General features: G+C 44.9%; 2 protein-coding genes across 2 annotated transcripts in view; one reads left to right on the plus strand and one right to left on the minus strand.

Moving 5' to 3' along the window:
* Window positions 1-20,316, minus strand: part of LOC144484495 (uncharacterized) — a 38,799-nt gene that overhangs the window by 2,128 nt on the left and 16,355 nt on the right. The gene's annotated exons all lie outside the window — the stretch shown is intronic.
* LOC144484513 (uncharacterized) lies at window positions 170-9,685 on the plus strand. The gene is made up of 2 exons (XM_078203034.1): window positions 170-960; window positions 3,549-9,685. Exon 2 carries the CDS (start codon window positions 3,900-3,902, stop codon window positions 4,908-4,910), a length of 1,011 nt encoding a protein of 336 aa, XP_078059160.1. The 5' UTR covers window positions 170-960; window positions 3,549-3,899; the 3' UTR covers window positions 4,911-9,685.

Consider the following 20,316-nt stretch of genomic DNA (forward strand, 5'->3'; position numbering starts at 1 on the left):
GCAATGACACTGCGCATGCTCCACATCACAATGCCCGGGGATTGATTGACGGCAGCTCCGGACCAATAGGAAGAGGGGGCGAGACTGGAGGACCGAGCGGGAGCGGCTGGTCCTCCAACCAATCGGAGTGAATGAGAGGCGGGACCTGAAGCATGCGCAGTGCGGGTGAACCAGATAAACCTGTTGGACTTTAACCTGGTGTTGTTTGACTTGTTGCTGTGTTTACCCCAGTCCAACGCCGGCATCTCCACATCAGTGCGGGTAATGGCGACAGACGGCCGGTTTTAGTTTGGAAGGGAGATCAATACGAGGTAGTGGGCGGCGTGCGGGGAATGATAAATGTGGCGGGTGGGTGGAGAGACTTTGTAAACATGTTGTTCAAACCCAAACCCGGAAATGAACTTCCCGGTCCCCCCCTTTGTAGCAAATGGAGCGACAGCTTGTAGTGTTAGACCCGGGCTGACTGCCGCCATTGAGGCTGCATGTGGGAGGCCGGCAGGGATTGTGATCGGAGAGTGAAGCCCTGACATCACAATGGAATGGGTGAGGGTGTGACGTCACAATGGAATGGGTGAGAGTGTGACGTCACAATGGAATGGGTGAGAGTGTGACGTCACAATGGAATGGGTGACGGTTCCAGATGAGCTGAGACTGGGCTGGAGTCGGGCGATGGCACTGACATGTGGCCCGGTGGCACAGTGGTTAGTGCAGCTGCCGAACAGCGCCAGGGACCCGGGTTCAATTCCAGCCTCGGGTCACTGTCTGTGCAGAGTTTCTACATTCTCCCCGTGTCTGTGTGGGTTTCCTCCGGATGTTCCGGTTTTCCTTCCACAGTCCAAAGATCTGCCGGCGTTGGACTGGGGTAAGCACAGTAAGTAATCTCACAACACCAGGTTAAAATCCAACAGGTTTATTTGGTAGCACAAGCCACAAGCTTTCAGAGCGCTGCCCCTTCATCAGGTGAGTGGGAGTTCTGTTCACAAACAGGGCATATAAAGACACAAACTCAATTTAAGATTATGGTTGGAATACGAGTCTTTAAACGTAATCAAGTCTTAAAGGTACAGACAATGTGAGTGGAGAGAGGGTTAAGCACAGGTTAAAGAGACGTGTATTGTCTCCAGCCAGGACAGTTAGTGAGATTTTGCAAGCCCAGGCAAGTCGTGGGGGTTACAGATAGTGTGACATGGACCCAAGATCCCGGTTGAGGCCGTCCTCATGTGTGATTGACAGATCCATGCTCACTGCTTCTTGCTCTGGATGCAGAGAGCTGAAAATTTCCATGCAGGCTGCCAGACAGATAAATGTCTGCATTACTGGAGTAAAAATGTGTGGAATATACAGACCGAATTCACTTCATTTCCTTCAGTTGCTGCAAGTCCCCAACTTCCCCCAGAATGAGAAAAGAAATGGAAAGGGGGAAACATTGATTTCCTCCCAGATGTTGTCCAGAGGAGGGAGTTTCACTCTGAAGCTCATTGGACAACTTCCGCATTGTGACGTCACAATAGAGTCCTGCCTGAATCAGCCAATAGGAATCACTCTGCTTCGCGGTGACGTCTCCGGGTTCCAGTGCTCAGGCCCGGGCGCGCGGACCCAGGAGCCCCGCCCCCACCCATTGTTCCCCTCCCCTACACCTCCTTGAACCAAGGTTTCCAGGCAACCGGCTGACGGCTCCGGCAAGAGCAAGAAGCCGCTCGGTGATCTCCCCCTCCCCCCGGCCCGGGACTGCAAAATGTGCGAGGGAGAGGGGAAGCTGCGCATGTGCGGGGGAGAACCCACCCTCTGATCTTCATGCTGAGGTGTTGACCAATGGGAAGAGTTGGAGGACCGGAAGAACTCTGGTCTTCCAGCCAATCAGAGCGCGGGCTTTGTGTGAATGAAGATTGATTTTCAGACAGACTCAAACTTCCTCCTGTCTCAAACATCTGTGAGTAAAACACTTTCTTTTCTCCCCCTTTCCATTTCTTTTCTCATTCTGGGGGGAAACTGGGGACTTGCAGCAACTGAAGGGAAAGGAAGTGAATCCAGGGAGGGTGCAGACTCTGGAAAGGTTGGTCCAGGTTTCTCTCTCTCTTAAACCCCAGAAAATGATCCATTTCTGCCCACTGTTTGCTATGAGCCAATCTTCTATCCACGCCAATATGTTCTCCCCGCAGCATGAATTTTTATTTGCTGCAATAACCTTTCATGTGGCACCTCATCAAATGTCTTCTGGAAATCTAAGTACAGCGCATCCACCGGTTTCCCTTTATCCAATTCCCGATGGGGAATTTTAGAAAATTGAACAACACATCAACTCTCTCACTCTGTTAAGACCCGAGAATGAAGCCCAGCAGGACCTGAGGACTCATCAGCCCACAGCTCCAACAGTTTGCTGAGGACCACTTCCCTGGGAATTGTGCTTTTTCAGAGTTCATCCCACACTTCTGTTTTCTGATTTCCAGCTGTTTCTGAGTTTTAACTGTATCCTCTATTGTGAACACCGAGGCAAAATACTTGTTCAATTCATCTCCCAGCTCCTTATTTTTCATTATCAATTCCTGGAATCACTTTCTATTAGACAGTTAAGAAATGAGGTGGAGCAAGTGACTGAAGTGTCAGTCAGGGAGCACTATTGGGAGCACCAATAGTTTCAAAATAGTTCTGGAAAAAGATAGGACAGGTCCACAAGTCAAGGCCCTAAACTGGAGCAGGGCCACTTTTGTGGGCATTAGGCAGGATCGAGCAGATGTCGATTAGGTGAATTTGTTTGAAGGGAAAGGAATGACTGGCAATTGGGAGGTTTTGAAAGTGTGATATCAAGAGTCCAGGGGCAGTATATTCCTGTTAAGATGCAGGGAAAGAATGGTAAATTTAGGGATCTCTGGCAGACAAGGGACATTGAGGCTCTGGTCAGGTAAAAGAAGGAAGCATAGATTGGGTTTAGGCAAGTGAATCACTCTGACTATAAAAAGTGTAAGAAAATACTGAGGAGGGAAATCAGGAGGACAGAAAGAGGGTATGATATGGATCTGGCAGGTAAGATTAAAGAAAATTCCAAGAGGTTCTATAGCTATATTAAGAGTAAAAGGGTGGACAGAGAGAGAATAGATCCCCTTAAAAATCAGTATGGCCATCTGTGTGTGGAGCCACAGGAGATGGGTGAGATTTTTAATGAATACTTCTCCTCTGTGTTTTCTGCGGAGAGCACCATGGGTGCTAAAGAAATAAGGGAAACAAGTGATGATGTCTTGGGCACACGCATGTTACTTGGGAGGAGGTATCTGCAGCCTTATAAAAGCAAATTACTGAGGATGCTGAAATCTGAAACCAAGAGAGAAAATGATGTTTCTTGTCTAGATGACCCTTTGTCAAAGCTCTGAAACATCAGTTCTTTTCTCTCCATACAGATGCTGCCAGACCTGCTGAGAATGGGGAGAGAGTGTGTGGGATGGAGATTGACAGCTTTTGGGGAATGAGAGAGGAAAGAATGTTCCATAGAAATTGTCTGTTCTGAATTCCTATCCTGTACTGACACTGATGACTTTTGTAAACTCATTTTCCAGGATATTGAAAGAGGAATCACAGGCTGAAATCTCAAACGTCACGTCGAGACGTGACAGAGTCATATTCCTTGGGAGCTGAATATCATCGGACTTTCAATCCAGAAGGAGAAATGATTGTCCAGTCTGTCGATTTGAAAAGATTTGAAATGTCAGTGTGACTGAAAAAGCATTGACACACTGCCACACTTGAGTGAGTGTGTTCCAATGCACTGACTAAAGAGCTTTAACCAGTTACACAGTCTGAATAAATATCACACCATTCACAGCGGGTAGAGACTGTAATCTTGTTCTGTGTGTGGACGAAGTTTCAACTAATTGTCCACTCAAGAGAGAGGCAAGGACACCTGCATCATGGAGAAACCATGGAAATGTGCGGATTGTGGGAAGAGATACAGAGCCCCATCTAAGCTGGAAGTTCATCGGCGCAACCACACTGGGGAGAGGCCATTCACCTGCTCTCAGTGTGGGAAGGGATTCACTCGGTTATCCCTCCTGCAGAGACACCAGCGAGTTCACACTGGAGAGAGGCCATTTACCTGCTCTCAATGTGGGAAGGGATTCAGTCAGTTATCCGACCTCCAGAGACACCAGCGAGTTCACACTGGGGAGAGACCGTTCACCTGCTCTCAGTGTAGGAAGGGATTCACTCAGTTATCCAGCCTGCAGACACACGAACGCGTTCACACTGGGGAGAGACCGTTCACCTGCTCTCAGTGTGGGAAGGGATTCACTCAGTTATCCACCCTGCGGACACACGAACAAGTTCACACTGGGGAGAAACCATTCACCTGCTCTCAGTGTGGGAAGGGATTCACTCGGTCATCCCTCCTGCAGAGACACCAGCGAGTTCACACTGGGGAGAGGCCATTCAACTGTTCTCAGTGTGGGAAGGGATTCACGAACTCATCCACCCTGCGGACACACGAACGAGTTCACATTGGGGAGAGACCGTTCACCTGCTCTCAGTGTGGGCAAGAATTCACTCTGTCAGCCGACCTGCAGAGACACCAGCGAGTTCACACTGGGGAGAGGCCGTTCACCTGCTCTCAGTGTGGGAAGGGATTCATTCTGTTATCCAGCCTGCGGAGACACCAGCGAGTTCACACTGGGGAGAAACCATTCATCTGCTCTGAGTGTGGGAAGGGATTCACTAACTCATCTGACCTGCAGACACACCAGCGAGTTCACACAGGGGAGAGGCCGTTCACCTGCTCTCAGTGTGGGGAGGGATTCACTCAGTCATCCAACTTGCAGAGACACCAGCGCATTCACACTGGGGAGAGACCATTCACCTGCTCTCAGTGTGGGAAGGGATTCAGAGTTTCATCCCACCTGCTGAGACACCAAGAAGTTCACGAGTGATTCCAGGGGTTGGATTCTGCTGTTATTGTTTCTGCTCTCAATTACATCCAGGACTGCATTTTGTTCGTTCTCACAGTTGGTCAATGGGGAGGGTCGGAGGGTTTCTTTCTGCTGGACTGGCCGGTCTCATGACTTTGCCTCCAGTGGGCTGATGCTCTTTGAGTCTTGTTGCAAATACCTGGTTTCAGATTTCACAAGGATCACAGAGTGACAGGGTGTTAGGAAGTTATAGAGGTTTACAACATGGAAACAGGCCCTTCGGCCCAACTTGTCCATGCCGCTCAGTTTTTACCACTAAGCAAGTCCCAATTGCCCGTATTTGGCCCATATCCCTCTGTACCCATCTTACCATGTAACTGTCTAAATGCTTTTTAAAAGACAGAATTGCACCCACCTCTACCACTGCCTCTGGCAACTCATTCCAGACACTCACCACGACCTGAGTGAAAAACTGCCCCTCTGGACCCTTTTGTATCTCTCTCCTCTCACTTTAAACCTAAAACTAAGAACAAGAAATGTATCGATAAAATGATTAGAGAACAGAGCCAACATTTTGAGTCTGAATGATGCTTCATAAGAGCTGTTATGAAGGGTCATCCATTATCGAAACTTTGGCTCCATTCTTCACAGATGCTGTCAGACCCGCTGAGATTTTCCAGCATTTTCTGTTTTTGTTTCAGATTCCAGCATCTGCAGTATTTTACTTATCTGATAATTTGATTTGGTCTGAGTGGAATCCCCACGACCCTCCCGCAAAACAGAGGGAGTGGTGGCAAAGGGAGAAAAAGGATAAGGATGATAAAGTCTGGGTTCTGATTCTCCGAGCCCATGTAGAATCAACAAAACCAGTGAACCAGTCTATAAAGAACGGAAGTTACCTATCCCTAACAAAAACTGATCAAATAAAAATAATTAGGTTGAGGAAGAGAACAAAAGAATTAATAGATTAAGTTTAAAATCAACTTTATTTTGTTGTTGGACAAGTTTTTAAAAATTATGTAAAGTGATGTAATTGTGTGCCAAGTGTTTTCTGCTCACTCCCCACCCCTTTAGATTCTGTAGAAAAGTTAACCCTTTCAGCAGACAGTTCATTTAGTGATAGAGGTTTCCAGCTTGGAAACGGGCCCTTCTGCCCAACTTGTCCATGCCGCCCCTTTTTTAACCCCTGTGCTAGTCCCAATTGCCCACGTTTGGCCCATATCCCTCGACACCCATCTTACCCATGTAACTGTCTAAACGCTTTTTAAAAGACAAAATTGTACCCGCCTCTACTACTAGCTCTGGCACCTTTTTTCAGACACTCACCACCCTCTGTGTGAAACAAATGCCCCTCTGGATCCTTCTGTGTCTCTCCCCTCTCACCTTAAACCTATGCCCTCTAGTTTTAGACTCCCCTACCTTTGGGAAAAGATGTTGACTATCTCGCTGATCTCTGCCCCTCATTATTTTATAGACCTCTATAAGATCACTACAAAGCCTCCTACATTCCAGGGAAAAAAGTCCCAGTCTATCCAGCCTCTCTTTATAACTCAAACCACCAAGTCCCGGTAGCATCCCAGTAAATCTTTTCTGCACTCTTTCTGGTTTAATAATATGCTTTCTATAATAGGGTGACCAGAACTGTACACAGTATTCCAAGTGTGGCCTTACCAATGTCTTGTACAACTTCAACAAGACGTCCCAACTCCTGTATTCAATGTTCTGACCAACATGCAGAATGCCTTCTTCACCACTCTGTCCACCTGCAACTCCATTTTCAAGGAGCTATGAACCTGTACCCCTAGATCTCTGTTCTGTAACTCTCCCCAACACACTACCATTAACTGAGTAAGTCCTGCCCTGGTTCGATCGCCCAAAATGTATCACCTCGCATTTATCTGAATTAAACTCCATCTGCCATTTGTCAGTCCACTGGCCCCTCATTATTTTATAGACCTCTATAAGTTCACCCCTCAGCCTCCTACATTCCAGGGAAAAAAGTCCCAGTCTATCCAGCCTCTCTTTATAACTCAAACCACCAAGTCCCGGTAGCATCCGAGTAAATCTTTTCTGCACTCTTTCCAGTTTAATAATATGCTTTCTATAATAGGGTGACCAGAACTGTACACAGTATTCCAAGTGTGGCCTTACCTATGTCTTGTACAACTTCAACAAGACGTCCCAACAAGATCATGCTACAATCCTAGATAACCTTCTTCACTGTCCACGATACCACCAACCTTGGTGTCATCTGAAAACTTACTAACCATGCCTCCTACATTCTCATCCAAATCATTAATATAAATGACAAATAACAGTGGACCCAGCACCGATCCTTGAGGCACACCGCTGGTCACAGGCTCCAGTTTGAAAAACAACCTTCTACAACCACCCTCTGTCTTCTGTCATCAAGCCAGTTTTGTATCCATTTGGCGAACTCACCCTGGATTCCATTAGATTTAACCTTAAGCAACAATCTACCATGCGGTACCTTGTCAAAGGCCTTGCTAAAGTCCATGTAGACAGCATCACCTGTACTGCCCTCATCTACCTTCTTGGTTACCCCTTCAAAAAACTCAATCAAATTTGTGAGACATGATTTTCCACTCACAAAGCCATGCTGACCGTCCCTAATCAGTCCCTGCATCTCTAAATGCCTGTAGATCCTGTCTCTCAAATACCTTCTGACAACTTACAGATGTGAATCACACCGGCCTGTAGTTCCCAGGCTTTTCCCTGCAGCCCTTTTTAAACAAAGGCTCAACATTTGCCACCCTCCAATCTTCAGGCACCTCACCTGTGACTATCAATGATTCAAATATCTCTGCTCGGAGACCCGCAATTTCCTCTCTAGCCTCCCACAGTGTTCTGGGATACACTTCATCAGGTCCCGGGGATTTATCTACCTTGATGCGCTTTATGACTTCCAGCACCTCCTTCTCTGTTATAAGTACACTCCTCAAGACATCACTTTATTTCCCCAAGTTCCCTAACATCCATGCTTTTCTCAACAATAAATAATGATGAAAAATATTCATTTATGATCTCACCCATCTCTTGTGGATCGGCACATAGATGTCCTTGTTGATCCTTAAGAGGCCCTACTCTCTCCCGAGTTACTCTTTGGCCCTTTATGTATTTATAGAACCTCTTTGGATTCTCCTTTGCCTCATCTGCCAAAACAATCTCGTGTCCCCTTTTTGTCCTCCTGATTTCTCTCTTAATTCTACTCCTACACCCTCTATACTCTTCAAGGGATCCACTTGATCCCAGCTGCCTATGCATGTCATGTGCCTCCTTCTTCTTCTTGACCAGGGCCTCAATATCTTGAGTCAACCAGGGTTCTCGACTTCTACCAGCCTTGCCCATCACTCTAAGAGCAATGTGCTTACACTGAACCCTGGTTAAAACACTTTTGAAAGCCTCCCACTTACCAGACGTCCCTTTGCCTTCCCACAGACTCTCCCAGTTAACTGTCGAAAGTTCCTGCCTGATACCATCAACATTGGCCTTGCCCTAATTTAGAATTTTAACTTTTGGACCTGACCAATCATTTTCCATAGGTATCTTAAAACTGATGGAATTATGGTCACTGGTCCCAAAGTGATCCCTCACGAACACTTTTGTCACCTGCCCTTCCTTATTTCCCAAGAGGAGGTCAGGTTTTGCCCCTCTCTAGTCGGGCCATCCACATACTGAATAAAAAATTCCTCCTGAATACACTCAACAAATTTCTCCCCATCCAAGCCTCGAATACTATGTCTGTCCCAGTCAATGTTGGGAAAGTTAAAATCCCCGACTATTACCACCCTATTTTTCTTGGAACTATCTGTAATCTCCTTACATATTTGCTCCTCAATTTTCCACCGACTATTTGGGGGCCTATAGTACAACCCTATCAAAGTGATTTCCCCCTTCTTCTTTCTCAGTTCACCCCTTTTGACTCAGTAGGCGAACCCTCGGATATATCCCCTCTCAGTACTGCCGTGATGTTTTCCTGAATCAAAAGTGCAACTCCCCCTCCTTTCTTTCCTCCTGTTCTGTCTTTCCTCTGGCATCTTGTTTTTAACTTGTTTTTAAATCGCCCAGAAACTCGTGTCTATTTTAGTTTATAATTGTGGATTTATTGGAGCCAGTTAAATGTGGAAATTTTAAGCGTAGCCTGAAGGAATTTGGAATAACTATGAGAATTTTATTGTGTTGTCACCTCAACCCCAGATAAAGAACAAAGAGTTTGCAGGTGGTAACGTGTTTGGGATTTTAAATCAACAAAGATTAGATGTTGCCGATAAAATCAGGCCTTGGAAGTTGGCTGAAAAAGGGTTAAGTTACAATGAAGGATCTTGCATCTTATTTTAATCAAGGAGTTGTGAGTTTGTAGTGCTCTGTCGCTTTAAGAAGCTACAGCTGCGAGAGAGAATGCTGAGGATTCATTGTTTGAAATTTACGAGCTGTGAGAATCTGTGTGTTTTGTTTGTTTTATGTGGATGTTTGTAGATGTGTTTTATCATTGTTTTGGGCTACATTTGTTAAGGTTTATCTTTCTGGGGAATTAACCTTACCTTGAGTCTTTAATTAAAGGCATTTTTGGGAGTTTAAAAACAGGATCACAAGAACGCTTAAGTAATTAATTTTGGTTATTGTTGTTGTAAAGCACATGCTAAGTTTCTCTGTTTGTGTATGGATGATATTTGTGGGTTGAACGCTTTAAGCTTTGAGGTTTTCTGTCTGTGATTTAAATCAAACAGATTTTTAAAAAGGAAGTGTAATTAATAAAGCTTTTTTTTCAAAAGTTATGAACTTGGAGCCATATTTACTGGACAGAGACAGGATTCCAGGATATTTCACTAAACATGCGGGAATTTTAATCCGGATACAATTCACTCATGAGAATGAGTTTTAATTTGTAATGGTTATTTAAAATTTGGGACATGTGAAATGATTCTGACCAATCCTGTGTTGGATTGATCTTGGGTTAAACTTCCTGTCAGGTCCAAAGACACAATTAACACAATGAAAAGGAAAATTCTGGAATTGGATACTGAAGAAAAGAGTTTAAAAAGAGAGATTATTAAATAGAAATGATTCCCAGACCGTGTGGTCGTTAGGTTGGAACAAAGGAAGAGTGCTGACATCCATTTGAAAACTTTTAATCCACCCCTTTTCAAACTCAGTCTCTGTACAAAGAAAACCCCAAGGATGGTAGATAAGGGGTTCTGGAAAACATCATGATGGGGGCACCTATCTGTTCATGAGATGATCACAAAGCCCCATGATGTCCAAATACTAATTTCATTGGACCTTTCTGTAATGTATGTAATCTATCACCATTCTGATTGGATTGTGTCCAGCTGGGATGGGTTGAGTAACTGGATAAGAATTGATTATTTTCTTTGTTGGGTGGAGTTGCACATGGTCAGCCCCTGTGGCTTCTCCCCACTGGCGTAACTCAATAAACTATTTGTTGAATCAGGTTTAAGTGTTGAATGATTCTTCTGAGTTCATTCACCCCAACACACTGGGTACATTACCACTTCATCCCCCCCCCCCCCCCCCGGTCCCCTTGCATCTTTGACCCAAAACAAGAAATCTGTGTCCCCCCTCGTCCTTGTCCCTTCAGCTAATGGGAACAGCTTTTCTTTGTCCACCTTATCTAAACCTGTCAGAATCTTGTCTACTTCTATCAAATCTCCCCTCAACCTCCTTTGCTCCAAGGAGAACAATCCCAGCCTGACATTGACAATAAAGAACAAACTAACAGAATATGTTACTGTCTGAAATCAAATGGGAATGTTTAATTTCTGTTTTAAAGATATTGTGGATATATTGTCCTGGACAATAAAGGAATTGGAATTACTCACCTTGGGTGTGGTTGAATGGAATATATCAATCTGGTATCCACCAACAGTCTAGTGAAAGTCTGGAATATGTACAAAGAACAATACAGCACAGGAACAGGCCCTTCGGCCCTCCAAGCCTGCACTGATCATGTCTTCCTAACTGGACCATCCGTTTGTATCCCTCTATTCCCAGTCTGTTCATGTGGCTATCTCAATAAGTCTTAAATGATCCTAGCATGTCTGCCTCAACCACCTTGCTTGGTAGTGCATTCCAGGCCCCCACCACCCTCTGTGTAAAATACATCCCCCGCATATCTGTATTGAACCTTGCCCCCCTTACTTTGAACTTGTGACCCCTTGTGTTTGTCATTTCTGACCTGGGAAAAAGCTTCCAACTGTTCACCCTATCTATTCCCTTCATAATTTTATAAACTTCTATAAGGTCGCCCCCTCAACCTCCGTCTTTCCAGGGAGAACAACCCTAGTTTACTCAATCTCTCCTCATAGCGAATACCCTCCATACCAGGCAACATCCTGGTAAACTTTTTCTGCACTCTCTCCAAAGCCTCCACATCCTTCTGGTAGTGCGGTGACCAGAACTGGACACAGTATTCCAAATGTGGCCTAACCAACGTTCTATGTAACTGCAACATCATATGCCAACTTTTATACTCTATGCCCCGTCCAATAAAGGCAAGCATGCCATATGTCTTCTTCACCACCTTTTCCACCTGTGCTGCCACCTTTAAGGATCTGTGGACTTGCACACCCAGATCCCTCTGCGTGTCTCTGCTCCTGATGGTTCTGCCATTTATCGTATAGCTCCCCCCTGCATTAGATCTACAAAATGCATCACTTCGCATTTATCTGGATTAAATTCCATCTGCCATTTCTCTGCCCAATTTTCCAGCCTATCTATGTCCTGCTGTATTCTCTGACAATGTTCATCACTATCCGCAACTCCAGCAATCTTTGTGTCGTCCACAAACTTACTAATCAGACTAGCTACATCTTCCAAATCATTTATATATATCACAAACAGCAGAGGTCCCAGTACAGAGCCCTGCGGAACACCTGAGTCATGATGTGGAGATGCCGGCGTTGGACTGGGGTAAACACAGTAAGAGTTTTAACAACACCAGGTTAAAGTCCAACAGGTTTATTTGGTAGCAAATGCCATTAGCTTTCGGAGCGCTGCTCCTTTCGACCACCTGCTCCATCTGACGAAGGAGCAGCGAACAAACAACGAACAATACAGCACAGGAACAGGCCCTTCAGCTCTCCAAGCCCACGCCACTCCCTGGTCCAAACTAGACCATTCTTTTGTATCTCTCCATTCCCACTCCGTTCCTGTGGCTATCTAGATAAGTCTTAAACGTTCCCAGTGTGTCCGCCTCCACCACTTTGCCCGGCAGCGCACTCCAGGCCCCCACCACCCTCTGTGTAAAATACATCCCTCTGATATCCGTGTTAAACCTCCCCACCACCCCCCCCCCCCCCACCTTGAACCTATGACCCCTCGTGAACGTCACCACCGATCTGGGAAAAAGCTTCCCACGTTCACCCTATCTATGCCTTTCATAATTTTATACACCTCTATTAGGTCACCCCTCATCCTCCGTCTTTCCAGTGAGAACAACCCCAGTTTACCCAATCTCTCCTCATAACTAAGCCCTTCCATACCAGGCAACATCCTGGTAAACCTCCTCTGCGCTCTCTCTAAAGCCTCCACGTCCTTCCGGTAGTGTGGCGACCAGAACTGGGTGCAGTATTCCAAATGCGGCCGAACCAACGTTCTATACAACTGCAACATCAGACCCCAACTTTTATACTCTATGCCCTGTCCTATAAAGGCAAGCATGCCATATGCCTTATTCACTACCTTCTCCACCTGTGACGTCACCTTCAAGGATCTGTGGACTTGCACACCCAGGTCCCTCTGCGTACTTACACCCTTTATGGTTCTGCCATTTATCGTATAGCTCCCCCCTACGTTAGTTCTACCAAAATGCATCACTTCGCATTTATCAGGATTGAACTCCATCTTCCATTTCTTTGCCCAAATTTCCAGCCTATCTATATCCTTCTGTAGCCTCTGACAATGTTCCTCACTATCTGTGCTCCGAAAGCTAATGGCATTTGCTACCAAATAAACCTGTTGGACTTTAACCTGGTGTTGTTAAAACTCTTACTGTGAACACCCTAGTCACAGCCCTCCAATCAGAAAAAGACCCCTCCACTGCTACCCTCTGTCTTCTATGGCTAAGCCAGTTCTGTACCCATCTCGCTAGTTCACCTTTGATCCCGTGAGGTTTAACCTTTTGCACCAGCCTGCCATGTGGGACCTTGTCAAATGCTTTACAAAAATCCACGTAGACGACATCCACGGCCCTTCCCTTGTCAATCATTTTTGTCACCTCCTCAAAAAACTCAACCAAATTTCCCTCATACAAAACCATGTTGTCTATCGCTAATGAGACTATTCAGTTCTAAATGTGTATAGATCCTATCTCTAAGAATCTTCTCCAACAATTTCCCTACCATGGACGTTATGCTCACTGGCCTATAATTGTCCGGGTTATCCTTGCTACCCTTCTTAAATAACGGGACCACATTTGCTGTCCTCCAATCCTCTGGGACCTCACCTGTGTCCAATGAAGAAACAAAGATTTCTGTTAGAGGCCCAGCAATTTCATCTCTTGTCTTTCTCAGTAACTGGAAGTCCCTTCCTCACAGCACTGTGGGTGTACGTACACCTCAGTCATTGCAGCAGTTCAAGAAGGCACCCTTGGGGTTGGGGTTGACCATGGCCAAGGCAGCTACATAGCCACATATTCTGTTATAATTGAAGGACTGCAGACTGAATGTGAGGCATTGTGGGACTGGACTATCTTGACCATATTCCTGTGACTGCCCGGAAACTCATGTGTCTATTTTAGTTTATAATTGAAGATTTCTGGGAATAAGTTAAATGCGGAAATATTAAGCATCGCCTGGAGGAATTTGGAATAACTGAGAGTTTTATCCCCAGATAAAGAACAAAGATTTTGCCGGTGTTTGGGTGTAACGTGTTTGGGATTTTAAATCAACAAAGATGTTGCCTCTAAATCAATCCTTGTAAGTTGGCTTAAAAAAGGTGAAGTTATAATGAAGGATATTGTATCTGATTTTAATCAAGGAGTTATGAGCTTGTAGTGCTCTGTCGCTTTAAGAAGCTATAGCTGCGAGAGAGAATGCTGAGGATTCATTGGTTGAAATTTACGAGCTGTGAGAATCTGTGTGTTTTGTTTGTTTTATGTGGATGTTTGTAGATGTGTTTTATCATTGTTTTGGGCTACATTTGTTAAGGTTTATCTTTCTGGAGAATTAACCTTACCTTGAGTCTTTAATTAAAGGCATTTTTGGAAGTTTAAAAACAGGATCACAAGAACGCTTAAGTAATTCATCCTGCTTATTGTTGTTGTAAAGCACATGCTGTGTTTCTCTGTTTGTGTGTGGATGATATTTGTGGGTTGAACACTTCAAGTTTTGAGGTTTTCTGTCTGTGATTTAAATCAAACAGATTTTTAAAAAAGGAAGTGTGATTAATAAAACTTTTTTGTTCAGAAGTTATGAACCTGGAGCCATATTTACTGGCCAGAGACAGGATTCCAGGATATTTTATTAAACATGTGGGAATTTTAATCCGGATACAATTCACCCATGTGAGAATGAGAGTTTTAATTTGTAATGGTTATTTAAAATTTGACACATGTGAAATGATTCTGACCAATCCTGTGTTGGATTGATCTTGGGTTAAACTTCCTGTCAGGTCCAAAGATTTATTCCTGACGCAAGTAACACAAAGAAAAGGAAAATTCTGGAATTGGATCCTGAAGAAGAGTTTAAAAAGAGAGAGTATTAAAGAGAAATGTTCCCAGACCCTGTGGTCATTAGATTAAAACAAAGGAAGGGTGCTGACGGCCATTTGAGAACTTGTAATCCACCCCATTTCTAACTAAGGGAGTCTATGTACAAAGAAAGCCCAAGAAAGACCCCCCCCCAAGGGGGGTCTGGAAAGCATCATGATGGGGGCACCTGTCCATGAGATGATCACAAAGCCCCATAATGCCCAGTTACTACTTTGATTGAACCTATAATGTATGTAACCTATCACCATTCTGATTGGATTGTGTCCAGCCGGGATGGGCTGAGTAACTGGATAAGAATTGATGATATTCTTTGTTGGGTGGAGTTGCACATGGTCAGCCCCTGTGGCTTCTCCCCGCTGGCGTAACTCAATAAACTGTTTGTCGATTGAATCAGTCACAACACACTGGGTACATTACCACTTCATCCTTGGGAGTGGCCTGATAGGCCGTGGTCCAGACTAAATGTGGCCTTTGGGGGGGCCTTTCATGAATCACATGTGTTTGGTCATTGTAAATGTGCATTCAAAATGGTTGGAAGCACAGATCATGAGTAATATTCCAGCTCCTGTGGCAATAGAGAAGCTCTGTCAAATTTTCACTTGCCCTGGGTTACCAGATTGGCTTGTTTCAGATAACGACACTCTGTTTACAAGTGAGGTGTTTCAGGAATTCCTGTAAAGGAATGGTCTACGCCATGTGCGTACTGCACCGTTTCATCTGGCTACAAATGGTCTCGCAGAAAGAGCTGTTCAAACTCTGAAGGAGGAATTGAAGAGAATGGCAGGCGATACTTTAAGAACAAGCTCTCAAGATTTTTGTTCCAGTTTCGCATCACACCACAATCCACAACCGGACTCTCTCCTGTGGAATTTTTAGGTAGAAGGTTGAAGTCACATCTGGATCTGCTTCATCCAGATCTCAGAGCAAAAGTGAGCAGGAAACAAGAGAAGCAGAAGGAGGGACAGGACTGCCACGCCAAAGAGAGGCAGTTCAAACCGGGTGATCAGGTTTACATCAGAAAGTTTGGGAGTAACCAAAGGTGGTTACCGGGAATAATTTTAAACCAAAGTGGTCCAGTATCTTGGGTGGTGAGACTGTAAAATGGAAGAGTTGTTCAAGACACCAAGACCATATTCGCTTGCGGTGTGACCCCGAGTCAGGAACAGTTTCAGAGTCAGCAACCATTACTGAGAACATGGCAGAGGGTCATGCTGCTGTGGATGTTCACCAGGAAATGGTTCCAGCTTTGCCAGTTGACTCTGCTGTGGGAGTGGAAGAGGAATGTTCATGTACAGATTCTCAAACTACCTCTTCACCTCCCATTCCAGATCCACCATTACAAGATTTACCAGTGGTATTGTACAGGTCGCAATGCAACCACAAAGCTCCTGACAGACTTCCGTATTGTTAAAGACATTACTTTGTTGTATTTCTGTCCTGATGGGGGATTGAAATTTAAGGGGAGGAGAAGTGTTACAGAGTGTTCTTCTCAGCCTCTCTCCCTTCTGAGCACGTGCGGGCTTTGGGCGGGCTTTCAGTCTGCAAGTCCAGGCTGGTTCCAATGCTCCTGTTTCCTTTTGTTTGCCAATGATTTTTAAACTTTCTTATTTATATAAAGAAGATCCTGCTTTTCACAATGCATTTGACTACCTTATTTGTGGACTGAAGTTTCCACAATTGTAAAGCAGGAGATGAGTTAAATGGACAGCCTGAATTGAGAGACAATTAAAGAATAAATGATTCATTAATACAGATGTTAGGATGGAAATGTAAATTTGAATACAAAAGTTTACAACGTTTAGAATTATAAAGATATAAAGAATGTTTAAAATGCTGTGGGAATTATAAAATGTTACCTTCTGGCACCAACCGAATAGAAAGAAACAGATCACAAGGGCCACACGGTAGCACAGTGGTTAGCACTGCTGCTTCACAGCTCCAGGGACCCGGGTTCGATTCCCGGCTTGGGTCACTGTCTGTGTGGAGTTTGCACATTCTCCTCGTGTCTGCGTGGGTTTCCTCCGGGTGCTCCGGTTTCCTCCCACAGTCCAAAGATGTGCGGGTTAGGTTGATTGGCCAGGTTAAAAAAATTGCCCCTTAGAGTCCTGGGATGCGTAGGTTAGAGGGATTAGTGGGTAAAATATGTGGGGGTGGGGCCTGGTGGGATTGTGGTCGGTGCAGACTCGATGGGCCGAATGGCCTCCTTCTGCACTGTAGGGTTTCTATGATTTCTACGAAGACTTGTTAGCATGGCGCGGTGCCACAGTGATTAGCACTGCTGCCTCACAGTGCCAGGGACCTGGGCTCAATTCCCGGCTTGGGTGACTATGAGGAGTCTGCACGTCTCCCCCGTGTCTGCGTGGGTTTCCTCCGGGTGCTCCAGTTTCCTCCCACAGTCCGAAAGACGTGCTGGTTTGGTGCATTAGTCATGTTAAATTCTCAATCAGTGTAACCGATCAGACGCCAGAGTGCGGAAACTAAGGGATTTTCACAGTAACTTCATTGCAGTGTTAACGTAAGCCTACTGGTGACACTAATAAATAAACTTTAATACTTTCTTAACCTTGACTGGAGGGAATGAATCAGTTCCTGTTCAAGATGTCTCAACATTGAATGACTGATGTTAACCAATTATTGGTCAACACTCAGGCTACCCCAAGCTAAGAGATATCGTTTGAGAGAAAGAATTGTCTTAAAATTCAGACAATGTGTGCAACTTGCTAAAAACCAAACCAGTTTCATTATTGACAAGTTATAGACCAATTGGCTAATTCCCAACAATTGGCTGAGCTGGGCTTTCTACATTTTGAAAGGATAAAAAAGGGGATTCAAGAAACCAATTTGGTAGATGTTTTTAAAAGTTTAAGGTTTTTTAAAGTTTATTTATTAGTGTCACACATTCACACTGCAATGAAGTTACTCTGAAAATTCCCCAGTCACCACGCTCTGGCGCCTGTTCCGGTAAACCGAGGGAGAATTTAGCATGCTCAATGTACCTAACCAGCATGTCCTTCGGTCTGTGGGAGAAATCCACACAGACTGGGGCAGAATATGCCGACTCTGCACAGACAGTGACCCAAGCCGGGTCCCTGGCGCTGTGAGGCAGCAGTGCTAACTACTGTGCCCTACAGAGAGGTGTTGAAAGCTGTTGATTTTACAAGTTATCCATGTTTTCAGAGCGGTCACTTTTTGTCCTGGTCTGAGAAGGATGGAGAAAAGTCTGTTCAGTTGTTCAAGTTAAGCTTTCTCCTTTTACTGTTAATAGATGCTTTGCTTTTTTTATCCTTCTCTCTTACATTTTTAATCGTTAATAAACTTTCCGAATTCACCATTTAAAGCGTTATTTCTTGCCATTTGGTTAAGTCACTGGAACCTGGTGTGATTTACGATTAGGGAGGTTATTGGAAACAAGTGAACCCTATAAATCTTCATTTAAATAAATCAAAGTTTTTACAAATGGAATGCTATCCTTTATTACGAGGGAAATTGAACATCGGAAAGAGGATGTTATGCTTCAGTTATGATGTGGAGATGCTGACGTTGGACTGGGGTAAACACAGTAAGAAGTCTCACAACACCAGGTTAAAGTCCAACAAGTTTATTTGGCAGCAAAAGCCACTAGCTTTTGGAGTGCTGCTCCTTCATCAGGTGAGTGGGAGTTCTGTTCACAAACAGGGCATATAAAGACACAAACTCAATTTACAAAATAATGGTTGGAATGCGAGTCTTTACAGGTAATCAAGTCTTAAAGGTACAGACAATGTGAATGGAGAGAGGGCCAAGCACAGGTTAAAGAGGTGTGTATTGTCTCCAGCCAGGACAGTTAGTGAGATTTTGCAAGCCCAGGCAAGTCGTGGGGCTTACAGATAGTGTGACATAAACCCAAGATCCCGGTTGAGGCCATCCTCATGTGTGCGGAACTTGGCTATCAGTTTCTGCTCAGCGATTCTGCGTTGTCGTGTGTTGTGAAGGCCGCCTTGGAGAACGCTTACCCGAAGATCAGAGGCTGAATGCCCCTGACTGCTGAAGTGTTCCTCAAGTTAAGGGAACACTCCTGCCTGGTGATTGTCGAGCGGTGTTCATTCATTCGTTGTCGTAGCGTCTGCATGGTCTCCCTAATGTACCATGCCTTGGGACAGGAGCGGTGCCCAAGGACTGGAGGACAGCTGATATGGTACCACTCGTCAAGAAGGGAAGTAGGGAAAAAAACAACAAATTCCTGGCCAGTGAGTCTAACTTCAGCAATAGGGAAACGATTGGAAAAAGTTCTGGGGGACAGAATTAATTTCCACTTGGGGAGGTGAGGATTAATCAAGGATGGGCAGCATGGTTTTGGCAAAGAGAGATCATGCCTTACAAATCTGGTTGAATTTTTGAGGAGGTGACTCGGTGTGTAGATGAGGGGAGTTAAGTTGATGTCGTCAACATGGACTTCATTAAGGCTTTTGACAAGGTCCCACATGGGAGGCTGACGGAGAAGGTAAAAGCCCATGGGATCCAGGGCAATTTGCCAAACTGGACCCAAAATTGTGTTTGTGACTGGATGCCTGTGTTTAGTGATGTTCTGCAGGGATTGGTGCTGCGTTGCTTGTTGCTTGTAGTGTACGTTAATGACCTGGATATGAATATAGGAGGTATGATAAGTAAGTTTGCAGATGACACAAAAATTGATGATGTGCTAAAAACCGAGGAGCAAAACCTTAGATTACAGGACGATATCGACAGGGCGGCACAGAGGCACTGCTGCCTCACAGTGCCAGGGACCCAAGTTTGATTCCCGGCTTGCGTCACCCTCTGCGTGGAGTCTGCACGTTCTCCCCATGTCTGCGTGGGTTTCCTCCGGGTGCTCCGGTTTCCTCCCACAGTCCAAAAGATGTGTTGATTAGGTGCATTGGTCATGCTAAATTCTCCCTCAGTGTACCTAAACAGGCGCTGGAGTGTGGCGACTCAGGGATTTTCACAGTAACTTCACTGCAGTGTTAATGTAAGCCTACTTGTGACACTAGTAAATAAACCTTAAAACTTTAGTTAGATGGGCAGAACAGTGGCAAGTGGAATTCAACCCTGAAAAGATTAGGTAATTTTTGGAGGACGAGCAATGTAATGGAATGCGCAATGAATGGTCAGATCCTAGGAAGTACAGAGGATCAGAGGAACCTTGGTGTGCATGTCCATAGATCTCTGAAGACAGTAGGACAGTTACATAAGGTGGTTCAGAAGGCACATGGGATACTTGCCTTTATTAACCAAGGCATTGAATATATGGCTGTAGAGTTTCACATTCTAATCAGTATTCTGTCACTTGATTTTGTGCCTCTGTATGCCCTGTTTCCACTCCATCTGACGAAGGAGCAGCGCTCCGAAAGCTTATGGTATTTGCTACCAAATAAACCTGTTGGACTTTAACCTGGTGTTGTGAGACTTCTTACTGTGTTCACCCCAGTCCAACACCGGCATCTCCACATCATGGCCCTGTTTGAGAGCAGATATCCACTCCATCTGACGAAGGAGCAGCACTCTGAAAGCTAATGGCATTTGCTACCAAATAAACCTGTTGGACTTTAACCTGGTGTTGTTAAAACTCTTACTGTGTTTACCCCAGTCCAAGGCCAGCATCTCCACATCATTGAATATAAGGGCAGGGAGGTTATGATGGAGCTGTCTAAAACACTGGAT

The sequence above is a fragment of the Mustelus asterias genome, unplaced genomic scaffold, assembly GCF_964213995.1.
Source record: "Mustelus asterias unplaced genomic scaffold, sMusAst1.hap1.1 HAP1_SCAFFOLD_113, whole genome shotgun sequence".
Taxonomy (NCBI): Eukaryota; Metazoa; Chordata; class Chondrichthyes; order Carcharhiniformes; family Triakidae; genus Mustelus; species Mustelus asterias.